The 16,179-nt window shown below is 40.9% G+C and overlaps 1 protein-coding gene and 1 long non-coding RNA gene across 4 annotated transcripts; one reads left to right on the top strand and one right to left on the bottom strand.

Annotated features, from left to right (window-relative positions):
* Nucleotides 1-7,544: 7,544 nt before the first annotated feature.
* Nucleotides 7,545-9,438, bottom strand: LOC111738097. Its single transcript, XR_002779685.1, has 2 exons — nucleotides 8,614-9,438; nucleotides 7,545-8,302 (listed from the first exon to the last, which is right to left on the bottom strand). It is a non-coding gene; the product is annotated as an uncharacterized LOC111738097 (long non-coding RNA).
* Nucleotides 9,439-9,620: 182 nt separating this feature from the next.
* On the top strand, nucleotides 9,621-14,641 carry KRBOX1 (KRAB box domain containing 1). 3 transcript variants are annotated; one of them, XM_023529056.1, is made up of 5 exons: nucleotides 9,621-9,817; nucleotides 11,224-11,304; nucleotides 13,099-13,225; nucleotides 13,811-13,915; nucleotides 14,383-14,641. In XM_023529056.1, the coding sequence occupies exons 2-5, from the start codon at nucleotides 11,269-11,271 to the stop codon at nucleotides 14,493-14,495; spliced, it is 381 nt and encodes a 126-aa protein (XP_023384824.1). In that variant the 5' UTR covers nucleotides 9,621-9,817; nucleotides 11,224-11,268; the 3' UTR covers nucleotides 14,496-14,641. The 3 variants fall into 3 exon arrangements, with proteins under 3 accessions (XP_023384824.1, XP_011355674.1, XP_011355675.1); XM_011357372.2 differs by having other exon boundaries at nucleotides 13,808-13,915; XM_011357373.2 differs by having other exon boundaries at nucleotides 9,751-9,877; nucleotides 13,808-13,915.
* The last annotated feature ends 1,538 nt before the right edge of the window (nucleotides 14,642-16,179 follow it).

The raw sequence follows: 16,179 nt of genomic DNA, 5'->3' as shown, positions 1-16,179 counted from the left end.
CTAAATGGCTCTTTGAGGATAAACTGTATTTGTTTTATGTTTTTCAATTTTGAAACATTTATTTTTTACTAGATATAACATGCTCATGATAAAAAAAAAACAGAAATAGTTCAAAAAGGTGCTCAGTGAAACAAATTTCCTTGTCACTCCTGTCTTACAGTCTTATTCAGGGACAATTATTATTACTGGTTATGTATCTTTCTGGACAGACACACAGACACACAAGTATTAATACTGCTTTTCTAAGTCTACCTCACTTAAAACCACATTTGATGTAAATGATGTTGCAGTTACATTGCCAACTCTAGGACCTTCCTCAGAAATTGTCCTCTTGAGGTCGCCAAGGCAACCTGAGGAAAGTCGCAGAGGGTAGTCTGGGTTGTGCAATCTTGAGAGACCTGACTGTCTTTATGTTCTAAGGTAGTACTCTGAGACTGGGAAAATGTAAACCAAATGGGAGTTTTGTTTTGTTTTTCCTACAAATTTGTATAGCTACAACCCCTCTCATTGCACCGTTGTCCTAAGTCCTCTCCCTTCTTATTACCATAACAGCTCGCAGCCCAAAGTAAGCTGTGGGGCCACCACCACGTGAGAGAGACGTGGTAACTCTGATGATGGAAAATTTTGTGTTAGGTAGCCTCAGCCACTTGGAAGTTGAATTATAACCCAGTATCTTGGCATCAGAGTCACAGATGTCCTTCTTTGGTCCAGGATCAAAGGCAAATGCTAGGAACTTAAGGATTCTACACAGCAAGTAAGGAGAAAGTGAGGAATTCCAAAATTATACTCGAAATCAGGAGGCTATAAAACATTTTTAAGAGGGCGATGCAGGCTCTTAATACTATGAAGAAGGGTCAGAGAACCAAATGCCCTATTCATAGGAAGAATGCCGGCCAAACAGATTTGGAACGTCTGTTGCAGACCTTTCATTTTTAGAGCCATTTTTAGAGCCATTTTCCAGACTATAGTTTGCCTCCCTGCTCTTTAGGCATTTCACTTGATAAGCTTCCAGCCAGTTAGTATAATTCTTGAATGAGGAGCAAGGAAGAGAAGCCAAGGTCTGGTTGGACCAAACTTCTACTTCCTGAAAGTTATAAACGTGTTAATAACTCGAGAGTCCCTGATCGCTGAAGCCTAAGCCATGTAATAAGGAGAACTTGGCCTAGTGTTATAGTCCAGCTAGGGTAGCTTCTAATAAGCAGTAACAGTTTTGTACTACATGGAACTAGGAAATGGAAAAGAATGATTGTTTGTTTATTTATTTTATTTACTTTTTGAAGCTAGGTGGAAATGAGTGATTGTGAACAAGTGTTGGGGGAAGTTGTTTATTAAGCAAATATTACTGAGCACCTGCTTATATTCAAAGCACTATGTCAAGTATTGTGTAAACAATAAGACCTCCACCCTGCTAATTAGAACATTAATCTAGTGAGAGAAACCAATCAAAAAAAATGAAGCAAAATTATTAAAAATTGTTAAGTGCTGTGAAGAGAATGGGCAAGCACAGAGAGGGAGGGAGGGAGAGAGAGAGAGAGAGAGAGAGGGAGAGAGAGAGGGAGAGAGGGAGGAGGCCTTTATTTTGGCATGTTCAAAAAAACTGAAAGGTTTTAGATAGAGCACGATGTCAAGGGTATGTGTGGCACAAATTGGGTTTGTAGAGATGGGGGATGTTCAAGTCCATCCTCAGTGAAAAGTCATTGAAGGATATTCAAATGAGGAATGACATGTTTGGTTCATATTTTAAGACAATCACTGGCTGCTAAGGAGAAAAATGGTTCATAAGGACAAAAGGGAAGTGAGAGATCATGCTGGAGATTGCTAGCAGTCCAAGTTAGAGATGATGGTGACCTAGAGAGAGTGGTGATAATGGAAATAGAGGGAAGGTGGATTTAAGCTATATTTTGGAAATGAAACCAGTGACCTGCTAATGGATTGGATACAAAGAGTAATGGAAAGAATTGGGTAGCTTTCTGGTTTCTGGTTTGAGCTACTGGGTTGGACAGTGGTGCCATTTTACTGGAATGAATACGACTGGAATGGGAATAGGTTTGGGGAGGGAGAAATCTAGAACTCTGATTTGGATTAACATTTGAGAGATGTGTGAGATGTGCAAGTTGAAATTTCAAGTTGGTGGTTGTATATATGGGCTGGCGCTCTGGGTTAGTCATATCTGGAGCTGTACATTTGAGAGTCATCAAACAAGCGGAGGTATTTAAAGCCATAGGAAGAAATTGGTGAAATCCCTTAGAGCTGTTTTATCCATTACAGCAGCCACTAGCCACATGAGGGTAATTAAAATTAAATGAAAAATTTGGTTCCTTAGTCACATGGGCCAGATTGCAAGCACATAATAACTATATGTGGCAGTTGGTCACCATACTGGGTAGTGTAGACATAAAATATTTCCATTATTGCAGGAAGTTCTATTGGACAGCACTGCCCCAAGAGATTATAGCAAAATATGAGGATTCAGAATGGAATCCAATTCAGTATTTAGGGGAGTTGGACGATGGGATGTGCCAGTTGGAGATGATAAGAAAGAGCAGTCAGTGAGGGATTGGCAACATTACCAGGGACGCATGTAGTCAGCTGTTGAAATAGGGTTGAAATCTGGACCAGGGATACAAGGAGGTGATCATTAAAATTCTAAATATTCATAAGGATTCACAACTCCACTGCTAGAGAGACTTATGCATATGCTAGATGAGATCAGTATCTTAAAAGAAAGAATGGGGATATGAATGGATAGGAATAAGAATGAATGGAAATGGAACCATGAAATAGAAGAAACAGTTTGGACTTGTGGAGGAACATCATGGAAGTTGATAAAACCTAGGAACTCTTTCCCTCAAAGGTAGAAATGTTTGTAGGCAGAGTGGTGGAATGGCAAGACAAATTTTAGAAGTATCACGATGACAGGATTACTGAAATATGGCAAAAGATAGATATTCCAAGATGGTTAAGAAAGAACATATGCCCTGATATCAAACGATACTACAAATCTATAATAATCAGGAAAGTATGGTACTGGCATAAAAACATATATAGATCAATGGAATGGAATAGAGCCCAAGAATAAATCATTATACATATGATCAATTAATCTATGACAAAGAAGGCAAGGATATACAATGGGGTAAGTACAGTCTCTTCAATAAGTGGTGTTGGCAAATCTGGACAGATACATGCACGAAAATGAAGTTGGACTACTTTCTTATACTGTATACAAAAATAAACTCAAAATGGACTAAAGACTTAAATGTTAGATCTAAAACCATAAAACTAGAGTAAACATAGGCAGTAAGCTCTTTGACATTGCTTTTAGCAATATCTTTTTGGATATATCTGCTTGAGCAAGGGGAACAGAAGAAAAAATATAAACGAGACTACATCAAACTGAAAAGTTTTTGCGCAGGAAAGGGAATCATCAACAAAACAAAAAGACAACCTACTGAATGGAAGAAGATATTTGCAAATGATCATTTGATAAAGGGTTAATATCCAAACTATACAAAGAACTCATACAACTTAACACCACCACCACCACCACCACCACCACCACCACCACTAGCAACAACAACAAAAAACAATCCAATTCAAAAATGGTCAGAGGACCTGAATAGACATTTCTCCAAAGAGGCATGTAGATGGCCAACAGACATGAAAAGATGCTCAACATCACTAATCATCAGGGAAATGTGAATTAAAACTATAATGAGATTTCACCTCCCATACATCAGAATGGCCAGCCAGCATTACTAAATCAACAAATAACAAGTGGAGAAAATGGAATCCTCGTGCACTGTTGGGATTGGAACTTGGTGCAGCCACTACAGAAAACAGTATGGAGATTCCTCAAAAACTTAAAAATAGAGCTGCCATACAATCCAGCAATTCCACTTCTGGGTATACGAAGAAAACGAAAGCACGAATTCTAAAAGATACATGTACCCCTATGTTCATTACAGCATTACTAGTAATAGCTAAGATATATAAACTACACACACACACACACACACGAATATTATTCAGCAATAAAAAGAATGAAATCATGCCATTTGTGACAACATGGATGGACCCAGAGGATAGTATGCTAAGTGAAATAAGCTAGACAGAGGAACACATACCATATGTTCTCACTTATGTGTAGAATCTAAAATAAACAAAACAGAAACAGACCCATAGATATAGAGAGGAAGCTGATGGTTGCCAAAGGGGAGGGGGCAGAGGTTGGGAATTAAAAAGAAAAATAGCATTTGGAAATTGATGGGCCCCATCAAGAGAATTCCTAATTGGTCTTTTCATTACCAGAGGCCCAGAGACAGGCACTTGGACGCCCTGAGCCCATCTCAAAGACTCTAGAGTTTGTGATGAAGAAATTATAACATGGAAGACCTTTCGATTTGTAATGACACTTTCCACACATCTCTTCTCAGAAGAATAAAATGAATACTCAGTTCCTAAATTTTGGAGAAATATAAAAGGTAGAAATGGAAGATATTTTCTCATAAACTTTAACAATATATTAAAATCAAGAGTTGATTATGGTAAAATTTTGTCTTCGAAATTTTCAAAAGTAGGGTTGGAAAGTGAAGAAATATAAAAACAGTGTATAGAGTCATTCACTAGTGAAAATTAGCTGGGGGAATGAATAATTAAATCCCTCGTGCTTTGTGACCCTGACCCAGCTACACACACAGTTGCCTGTTTTAGAAGCAATGCGGTTGCAAATCAGCGCATGCCATTGTGACGCAGGGCTCTGCACTGTTCCTCTCTTGTTTGGTTCTCAGCTTCTATTTCCCTTCTCCCTGGGAACAGTAACGCAGATATTCTTTAGGAAAGCATCCTTGCTCAGCCTCCCGCTTTGGCTCTGCCCTCAACTTCATAAGTGGATCCTGTTTAGCCTAGGTCCATCGACTTATCCTATCCGCCAGCCACAGAGCCGATGAGGTGTCAGGAGATAATTACTGGGCCTGCTGGGAGAAAGAGACTTTTCTCCTTTGAGAGTGACCAAAGGAGATATTCTCTATTCTCCTCTGTATGTTGTGTGGAAGATGCGAGGCCTTGAATTGTAGCAACAATTTTTGCTATTAAAAAGGGTAGTAGTCTAGAGCTTCCTGGTGCTAGCGTGTGAAGCCTGAGGATGAAGCCAGTACCAGAGAGGACAGTGGCAAAGCAGAGAGAAACGGGGTCCATGGTAATATCATTTGAGTTGCTAGCCCACGCCTTACCTGAATAGACTTACCTCTGGACTTTTCACCTATGTGAGCCAACAAACATCTTTTGTTAAACTAGTTAATTTGGGGTTTTTGTCATTTGCAACTTAGTCACACTGATACAGACTTGTATTTGAAAGCACTGGTTTCTCATACAGCACCTTAGTGTCACATTCTTTCTTGCTTTGCTGTCATTCTAGCTCCTCATTTGTATCTCAGTTGCTTGGAGGTTGAGTGTCTAAGTAGCTATACTTTTGCTTCTAATTTTCAACCGCATCTTGTTCTTTCAAGGAATGAGTAAATATATATGTAGAGGTCAGTGGTTCTCAACTAGAGATGATTTTTCTCCCCTCTCCTGGAGGACATTTGGCAATATTTAGAGACATTTTTTGTTATCGCAGTTGGGAAGGGGCTGTTGCTGGCATCTAGTGGGTAGAGGCCAGGGATGCTGCTAAATATACTAGAATGCATAGAGCAGTCCCCTACAACACAGAATTATCTGGCTCTAAATGCCAATTGCGCTGCCGTTAAGAAAATCTTGTATAGGCCAACCACATCTACATCTAGAAGTGTGCTGATCATTTCTTCGAGCCTTTAGAAACTCGCTACAAAGGAGGAACAAGTTTCAGCATAAAAGGAACACCATAATGTAGATTTATTAAGAGGGAGACGATTTTTACACAGTGAGCAGTCAAATCATTTGCAAGTTCAGTTGTATTCTGCAAACCTACAAAGACAATTTTCTCCCTTAGGTCAAAGCAAGTGCAAGAACTAGAAATGAGGATAATCAGAAGGAGCCAGGTAACGCCCTTTGCTTGACAGAGGTAAGACTTCTCTTGTCCTAAAGCACAGGTAACTGAGGTAGGGTCTAATGGTATGAGGCTCTGCTTCTCCTTACCAGTTTAATTTTTCAAGCTTCTCTGGAGTCATTGCCAAAATAGAGTGCTTTAATGGAGACCTAGGATGATGGGGTAAATCCCTAGTCCTGTTGCTTAAAGATTAAAACTACAAGGTCAGAGGCAAAATTAAGGGTCTTAACAAGATCTCTGGTGGTGCTCAATATCTGATAGATGTCCCTTCCCTATGATCGATAATAGGTAATATAGTGCAGGGGTCCCCAACTCCCGGGCCACAGAGCAGGGGGTGAGCGGCAGGTGAGCCAGTGAAGCTTCATCTGTATTTGCAGCTGCTCCCCAGTGCTAGCATCACCGCTTCAGCTCCACCTCAGATCCTCAGGCATTAGATTCTCATAGGAGCACTGGTCCCTGGTGCTACAAAGGTTGGGGACTGCTGATGTAGTGGACTTGACTGGGTGCATCTATTCTCCTCCTTCTTTTTAATAGGTACCCACATTTCACAGCCATATAGCGTAGGTTTAATTGTACTACCAGCTACTAGGTGCGGGGGTACCCTGAATGGCTTAAATCAATCGGAATAATCCATTTCCTTTGCTACATATATTGGTTCGAGTCTGGGCATGTGACCTAGGTTGACCCAGAGTGGAGCTCAGAACTTTTAAAAATAGTTTCATATAGAACTAACTTCTCTTTACTCTTGGATTTAAATTGAGAAACAGAGCCAAGGCCACCACTAGCCTATACAGTGCAAATTTGAAAGAAGGAACCCCTGTGAACAGATAGGCAAATTATGAACTACCTCATTTGGACAAATAAATTAGAAAAAAGTGCTCAATTTGGGTGGAGTGATTGACATAGGCACTCCTCTGGGCAGATTCAGCCCTATAGGTTTGGATTTGGAATCTGAGCTAAGAAAAGGTGGCCCTTCCTATGGGCAGAGGCAGCCTTGCACCAGGATGCGTAGTTTGTAAAGCGTAACAGCCTAGGTTTCAGCCTCTACTTTCTTTCTGGAAAAACTGCACAACTGCATGTGGAAACCCTGCATATGGCCCCAGAAACAACAGGTAGCCAGCCTTGTTGACATCATGAGAGCAAGAAGGAAAAGAGTAGAGTCAAGAGAATTGGAGCTGTGACACTGACAGCACGAACTCAAAGACTGAACTACCTACAGAGTTTTCAATTCAATGAACCAATAAATTCTCTTTATGTCCATAATTCAGATTTTCTATTGTAAGTAAAAGCATCCAATGTGATGCAGTCAACTAGGGTTTCCAGGTCCCCAATATGCTAAAAAGACTGGTCTATTAAGTCAGAACAGCCCCCTGCCCCCATGAGCATTCTTTCTTATGTTCCTTTCAGGGGTCGGCTTAGAGGCCCATGAAAAGAGAAATTTCTCCAACAAGCAGAATCTGGGGCAGTCACTTTGCCTTACCAAGAACTCACTCCACTGTCAGGATAGTGATTCAATGAAATGCATTGCTCTATCCCTGTTGAATAATATATATTATTATTTAGGATCAGGGACTACTAATACTGCTTTCTCTTTTCTAAATGGGAGATTTTATTTTGGTTATTCAATTTCATCCTTACACTTCTGATGTGTTGGGGGAGGGGAATGGTGTGGATAAATGTATTATTATTTCACAGGTTGGAGGATCATGGGAATATCGTTGAGACTTAAACTAGATAAATGGCTATCACTCATCTTGTTCATAGAGCCAGGTACAAGGCTATGACTTGAAGTTGTCTTTCCGGAAGAGATGTGTGTCCTGTGGTACAGTATGTTAGGTAGTAGATACTACTGGATTGTATATATTGTAAGAAAGATTTGTAGGTTGCTGGATATCAAAGGAGTAGATTCTCGTGGATACCTGTTCTTATCTGTCTACTCTTTCTCCTGCTACTGCATCTCTTCCCTGTGGAAGAACCAGTTCTTCAACTCTCCAAACACATGACTCTAGTGATGCAGGACAATTAATTATAGTACCCCAATCTTCTGACCACAGAGGTTAGCATATCACCCAGGTGAGGCCAATCATTCCTGGTCCCATAGCCTGAAAGAATGGTCCAGGGATGGGCACATGTCCAAGCCAGGCCAATCAGAATTTTCTCTGGTACTTTGCTAGGTAGAGCTGTCAGGGAAAATCTTTTGTACATTGGGCCACATTACTCAAAGGATGGAGGTCCAGAGTGGTCTGAGTCTTGCTCTTGGTCATATGGAGAAAGCATCTGCACAAGGAGAGAATCCAAAAAGGAGAGATCGAGATCTTTTGGCAAGAAGCATCTTAAAGCAAATGGATGCATAAGAATTTGTAAAATGTGTAAAAATTTATTTAAATATGTGTGCCCTGAAAGCTTAATATACCTTATGTTTCTAGGTTATTACATGATTACAACTAAACATTCAAATTCAATAATATTAAAATTGCATTAACTTTGTTAGGGACAGTGATGTTTTGCTGAAACTAAATTGCTGTTCTAAAATGACTATTATACTACCCACTATGAGGTAGATTCTGATTTTGTCTTGGCAAACCTACCCAACTATGTATCTTGTGATGACTTGTTTTCTTCATGGAGGGAGTGAGATCCTAACCCCTGCTCTCCCATATTTAAAGGTCTTTTGGGAGTGATCAGAGGAGCTCCTATAAATGTCTCGGGTTATGCAACCACTGAGAACTTGAGATAAATGACCTTGAAAAGATGTGACCTGGGTTCCACACAAGGGCCTCATGGATTCTGATGAAGTGTTGGCCTCAGTAGGATATGGCCGAGGGATGGATGTTTCCTCTGGACCCAGCTTTCTTGATAGTGTGGTTGTTTTGTGGGAAACAATGGCTGAACATAAGTGTGAGATTAAAAAAAGGTGTAAATTTTGAGCCTCGTGTAGGGCATCTCAGTGGCCTGGATAGGAACTAGGTAAATGAGGACATCCGGCAGTGGTGGACGAGTGAATTTCGCTGAACCGGTCCGGACAGTCTAACACAGGTATGCAGGACTGTGTGGCAGGCTTCTAGGTGAGGCCTGGCCTCATTTCGTCCTGCTCCTGATCCTCCCTCATTCATGGTGGCTCTCCCTGTTAAGGACCAAAAAGTACGGCCTTTTTGACATCCCGAGTCTTCTGGGTATGGAATAAGATCGCTGCTTTATTCCTCGACTTTCATTCACTCAGCAAACGTTTCGGAGACTCTTCTGTCCTGAGGTCCCCACCCTGTCCAGTCCAGCCCTTCAGCCCTGCTCTGATCTAACGCCGATCTCCAGATTGCTCTTCCAGGCCCCGCAGGGAGGGACTCACTGGCAGGTGGGAAATCCACATCGCAGGGGCTGGACCTGTCTGGGCCGGCAGCAGGCTCCCGCTTCCAAGGGAGAAGGACGACCTATGCTCATTGGTTCGTCTGGGCCCTGTCCCTTCACCCGAAGTCCAATGGAGTGAATGCTGCGCTTCTGGCTCCGGCCTTAGACTCCGTCCCCTTTCGGGGAGGCCAGGTGGACGGGCAGAGCCCGGGACCCACGACTCGGAACCGGGAGGCTGGGAGGAAGAATGAAACTTATTTCGCGCGCGGTCGCTTTTCCTCAGGCTTGTCTCGCGGGAACTAAAAGGAGGAACCACAGAGATGTGCGGTCCTCCAAGATTACTAGAGGGAATTTCAGGGAAGGTCTAGGTTGGCCGTTCGATGTGTTGAAGAACTTCCGGCGCAGCCATTGTTATCCTCTAACGTCCGAGAGTTCGGTTTGTGGGGATCGGTGAGTGGTCGGTAAAACCTCTGCTCGCTGCGAAGCCGCAGCGGCCGCTCAGAGCCCACGGTGAGCGGGTCTGGCTTGGTCTGAGACGACGGGAAGGAGCCGCGGGGAGACGAGCGTGGCTCCCGTTGCCGCCGCGGTCCTCGCGCCAACCTCCGCGCTCGACTCGGTTGTGTCGACAGGGGGCGCCGGAGGGCCCGGGACGTTGGCTTTAGGCTCTTGCCCCTGGTTTCTCGTCCCCAGGACAGCCCCCGGCCTGTTCAAATTGGGTACTGACACAAAATCGAATGCTGACAGCGAGGTCCTCAAAAAGCTTTAACGGCGCTCCAGGACACGCTGTCAACAGAGATCACGCCCCGTGGCCGCGCCAGTCCGCTCTTGCCCTGGCTGCGGAGACCCCAGCCGGACCCCTCGGCCTGTATATGATTTAACGCTTTTTCTCCCTTTTCAGGTGGTCCCAGGAAATCGGTCGATGATCACTTTATTTATTCGCCTGGCCTGGTGTAAACCCGGTCTGGAAGCTTATTACTGACCCTAGAGCAGTCAAAGTTTTGAGAATACTGAAATGGTGGTTTTTTTTTTTTTCCTCTCCAAGATGGAGGCTACTTAGCGTGTAAATTTGGAGAATGTGGAGCCCTGGATTTGCATTGGCCCATATGAATGTTTAAAAAACTCATGACAAGTCATATCTATCAAGCGCCTAATCTGTGTCCGATGTTTAGCGTATAATTTCCTATGTACAGTATTAGAAATATAGGAAGATTTTTTGACAAGGTCTCTTCACATCCTTTATTTCTAATTACATTCTCTTAACTGGTACTCGTTGTCATAACCTAATTGTTAAGGTTTGTGCTCAGATTAAATTTTTGGTCTCTGCTATTGGCGAAGTGTGTTGGGTTGTGATTTGTTTACCATTGGGCCTTTATTTACACTTCAGGTCTATAGCTGTGGTTTTCCCCATAGGAAAGTAGGAAGGAGTGTTATATAGAGTGGCCTTTGCAGCTGTTTGTTGTACTTCCAGGTGATTTACTTTTCACAAATTGTCAACTGTACAGATCAGACCTTTTTGCTTAAGTCTTTTTGTTTAATCTGTCAATTTTATTAAGAATCCACTGTAAAAGACATTTATCACAAAGATAGAACAGTATCATGACTTAAAAGAATTAGAGTACACGACTGTTTACTCAGTATGAGTCACTGCTTTTTTATCCTAGGACAGAAACTGTCCATGAGTTTAGCAGTATGCCTGTTATCTCACCACTGTGAGATGAGTATTGTCACTGATACAGGGCAATATCTGATGAATAGTAGTAGTTCAGGTAGCCTCAAAACAGGATGGGTCAGATGTTGGGTGCAGGAGTTATGGTCAGTAGAGTTATTGTTACTAATACTTCTTACTTTACCTTCAGCTCCTGAAACTTACCTTTCTCCAAGACTGGAATAAAAGAGGTCAGATGATGACAGCATTGTCTTTAACAGCAAGGCCCCAGGTGAGCTGGATTTCCTCTGCCTATGCACATAGTCATGTGTGTGTATGTCTATTTGTGTGTGTGTGTGTGTGTGTGTGTGTGTGTGTGTGTATATATAATATATATATATTATATATATATACACAAAAGGCATATTTAAGAATATATATACACACATTTATATGCATGTATACTTTTATATATGCCTATGTAAATATACATCTATAAATTTTATGCATATGTAAGTATATACATGTGTATATAAATATGTATAAAATACGTAAATTTACTTTCTCATTGAGATTTAACTTACAATACAAATCTGAACTGTATAGCTTACTTTTGAGAAATCTCTACACCTGTGTATGACTGTCATTCATGTTAAGACATAGAACATTATCGGTACCTCAGCAGGCTCCCTCATGCACCATCCCAAGCAGTCCACCCCAAAGTTGGCCATTATTCTGACCCCCATCACTATTTATTAATTTTATTTGTTCTTGAACTTCATATAAAGGGAATAGTTCAATGTGTACCATTTTGTATCTGCCTACTTTTGTTCAACATTATGCTTATGAACTTTACTCATGTCGTTGCACTTAGTAGTTCTTTTTTTTAATTGCTGAATGTTTTTCCATTACATGATTATGCTACATTTTATTTATTCATTTTTTTTATAGATGGACATTTTGATCATTTTCATTTCTTGATTACGATGAAAAAGAATGCAGTGAACATTCTTAAACATGCCTTTTGGTGGACATATGCACTCATTTCTCTTGGGTGTATCTTTAGGAGTCAAATTGCTAGGGCATAGGGTATATACATTTGGTTAGTTTTAGTAGCTGCTGCCCAGCAATTTTCTGAAATGGTTGTTCCAATTTTTACTTTTATCAGCAATATATGAGAGTTCCAGTTGCTCCACATCCTTGCTAACACTTGTCATTCTTTCTTAATATCTCATTGAAGCCTTTAAATTTCCTTTTCCCCAATAGGCAGTGATGCGAAGCACTATTTCATGTGTTTTGGCTACATGGATCTCCTCTTATGTGAAGTCCCTGTTCAGATTTTTTCCTCTTTTTTTCATTACGTTGCATGTCATTTTTTTCCTCCAAGTTTTTAGTTCTTTATTGTGGATGTGATTTCTTTGTCAGTTATACGTATTATGAAATATCCTCTCCCGGTCTGTGGCTCGCTTTTTCACTCTCTTAGTGGTGTCCTTTAATTAACAGACTTTCCTCTAGCCTATCCCAAGAATTATTTCTCTGTGCCTCTCTAACCTCGCTGCCTCCGCATGTGAGTATCAGGGAGTCACTGACAGATCTGGGAGCTTTGTGCCTGGAGTAGTTGGCAAAGAGAGGAGAATGAGCGAATAACTGGGATGAAAGTAGAATAAAGAAATGACAGTAAAATGAGCAGCCCAAATAATCACCCAACTATGTTATAAAATGGGGAGGGCTTAGAGATAAGGTGTGAGCCATATCCAATTATGTTAGTTCTCCTTTTATATATGTACTTTCATGCCCAGGACCAAGCCCCGCTCCTATGTAGTAGTCTCTTTGGAGGTCACATATGTTCAGAGCTCATAGTGGAGATGTGTTTGGTTCCAACTGGGAAAGTATGCTGAACCCTGGCTGGCTGTCTGCCTTTAGTTTGCGTCCTCCTCCACACCTTCCAAGTTTCACACAACTCAGGCACATGAGGATCCCAATACTAAATACATATCATTGTAGGTGCCCTTCCCAGGCTTCTAGTGGACAGTTTTGACCATCACTAAAGTCTTCAAGCTGAGAGACCAAGACCTTTTCGTTTCAGGAATCTTTGACTTTTGAGGACGTGGCTGTGTACTTCACTGAGGAGGAATGGGCCAGCCTGGTACCTGCCCAGAGGGCCTTGTACAGGGATGTGATGCTGGAGAACTATGGGGCTTTGGCCTTCCTAGGTAAGGCCTCTGTCACTGGTCTCTGCCTGGGCCCTCAGAAGTTCAAGGGCTCTCTTATAATTATTAGCTGACCCCAAATGGCAGTGTCAAGAGTTGCCAGGTACAGAGAGCTCTGGAGTCTGTTTGACCTACAAGAAGGCTTTCCTTCTTTTCCATCATAAAAGCTACCCTCCCTCCCTACCTGCCTTAGAGGTGATTCTCTGGGTACAGCAGGACCTGAGCTATATTTTGGTACCCTCATCCTAGCATTAAACCTCCAGATTATCTCGAGAGGACTCAACCCCTTAGGTTTCCTGTGGGGATTGCTCCTAGGAGCCATGTGTCTGTTTTCCCACAGTGGGCATTTTCTGTCCTCTAACAAAGAAGGTAAGAAATTTTGTTTTCCTTTAAATAGAAATTTGCATCTCAAGGTGTTTCAGGCTCCTTTGGGAGCACTATCCCGAGGTTCCTTCTCAGGACCCCTCCCTGTACCTCTTTAGGGTACCTCTAGCTCAGTTCACCCGGGAATTACTCTCCTCACCTCTGGCTCTTCTTGCAGCTACGGGCTGAGATTGACCTCTGTTGTGTCTTCTTCCCCTCAAGCAGCACCATCTACTACCAAACCAGCTCTGATCTATCAGCTGGAACAAGAGAAAGAGCTGTGTTTCTCTGAGTCACAGGAAGCCCTGAGCGGGAGAGCAAGCCTTGCAGGTGAGTTAAGCAAGGGATACCCTTTCCAGCTCTGTCTTTTTCTTTGTGTTTATTTCATCAGAATTAAAGATACGCATTCTCTGTGCCCAGCATCATGGAGTACATTGGGCTCCTTGATCACACTCTGACTGGTCTGTTATTCATTGTTTCTCGTCCCTTTAAACTGTAATATACAACATCCTCCAGTATTTCACAAACTGGGCTGCTTTTATCCCTGGGGACGTGTGGAAACATTTTTCTAAATATTTTACTGGTTATGTGTGATCACCTTTTTCCAGTTTTCCCCAGTTTTACAGAATTGATAAATTCACTACAGTATTATTATCTTGTCCACTAACCAACAGAACAAATAGAAAGATTTATTTTTGCTTTTCATGATAATTAATATATTGAAATTTTTAAATCTTTTTTTTATATTGAAATACTTTAAGGTAGATTACAAATATTATGATTTTTCTTCCCTTTAGGATACATGTCAAAAATAAGAAGATGTACCTACTTAGCTAAAATAATATCACATGCAATAAAATTAAAAATTCTGCAAAATCATCACTTATGGGAAGACAGGACAAAGGCTTGATTCTTTAATTACCAGTTTTCAAAGTAAGAAGTTGATGTAAGAGAGCCTTCTTAAATGCTGTGAAATGTGTATTTTGTTTTTCTTTAGACACATGGATGTCCACACATTTAATGTTTTACAATTCATTAAAATTATTCATATTGGTATATGACTCTCATGTCCTTTTTTAAAACTGCTTTATTGAGGTGTAAATCACAAACTATACAATCACCTATTTAAAGTGTACAGTTCAGCGGTATTTAGTATATTCAGAGTTGTGTAAGTATTATCTCATTTACTTTTAGAACATTTTTGTCACCCAAAGAAGGAAACCTGGTATCCATTAGCAGTCACTCTCCATCTCTCTTCCCCCAACACTCAGTTTTAGGTAGCCACTTACTGACTTTCTGTAGTTTCTATAGATTTATCTATCGTGGATATTTGGTATTAACAGAATCATTGGTATATGGTCATTTGCAATTGGCTGTCACGTAACATGTTTTCAAGGTTCTTTCGTTTTGTAACATGTCCCAGTACTCCATTGCTTTTTATGTGTGAGTACTATCGGATGGATAGTACCGTGTTTTGCTTATCTATTCATCAGTTGATAGACATTTGGATTATTTCTACCAGTGTGCTATTTTTAAGCCACTAAATTTGTGATAATTTGTTATGGCAGTGATATTAAACTATTATAGTTGTCTCTTTAAAAGTTTAGGTAATGTTATATAGAAATACAAGTGATATTTTTATTTTGAGTTTATAACCATCCATCTCTTAAACTACTAATTCTAATAATGTATATGTCAGTTACTGTAGACTTAAATCATCTACAAATAATCACAGTTTTATTTGTCTTTCTAATCTTCATACTTTTAATTTATTTTTATTGTCTTATTACACTTGCTAGAGCCTCTCATACACTGTTGAATAGCAGTGATGGTATTCATTCCTAGTCTTAATAATTTCATCACTAGGTATGATCTTCACTCTAAATTTTTATAGCCTTTATAAGGCGAAGGGAGATCTGTTTTTTCCTAATTTAGTAAATTTTTCTCCTTAATTTATAATTAGGAAATAGAAGAAGGTTGAATTTTATCAAATGCTATTTTAAGTCTGTTGAGATGATCATATGATTTTTCTCCTTAATCTGTTAATGTGGCCAATTACATTGCCAGGGAGAAAGAAAAGAGGCTGTTGTTTTGACAATGTTTTCAAATATGCCCTGTTGCCAAGAAAGACATTCCTTTTTGGGGGAGAGTTTTGAGGGCTTATTCCTTTCACTTCCTGCCATGCCTCCAAACGCCACCCTTATGTAGGTGGGCCTTTCTTGTCCTTCAAACCCAACAGAAAGTGTAGCTTCCTGTTTGGTGAAGTCCAGAGATGACCCTGATCCAACTCAACCTCATGCGCATCATTCTGTTCCCTTTGACTAGAATGCCGCCCCTTTCCCCATTGCCCACTTGGAGAACTCCTCATCCTAAACACTCAGCTGGCTTGGAAGTTCTGGAAGCCTTAGCTCACCTATTCAGGCAGGTTTAATTCTTCCTTCTCTCGGTGTCAAGAGCAACCTGCTTGTTCCTTTCTGATAGCTCTATTCATATTACTTGTGGGCAGACGACTGTGTTCTAGTCATCTTCGTCACCCTAGCCCCTTACACAGATCTTGGCTCATAGGAGATACTTAATGTTGAATCTAGAAGTGA

Source organism: Pteropus vampyrus, unplaced genomic scaffold (genome assembly GCF_000151845.1).
Source record: "Pteropus vampyrus isolate Shadow unplaced genomic scaffold, Pvam_2.0 Scaffold35, whole genome shotgun sequence".
In the NCBI taxonomy this organism is placed as follows: Eukaryota; Metazoa; Chordata; class Mammalia; order Chiroptera; family Pteropodidae; genus Pteropus; species Pteropus vampyrus.
The sequence above is the reverse complement of the archived record's forward strand: the minus strand, read 5'-3'. Positions and strand labels throughout refer to the sequence as shown.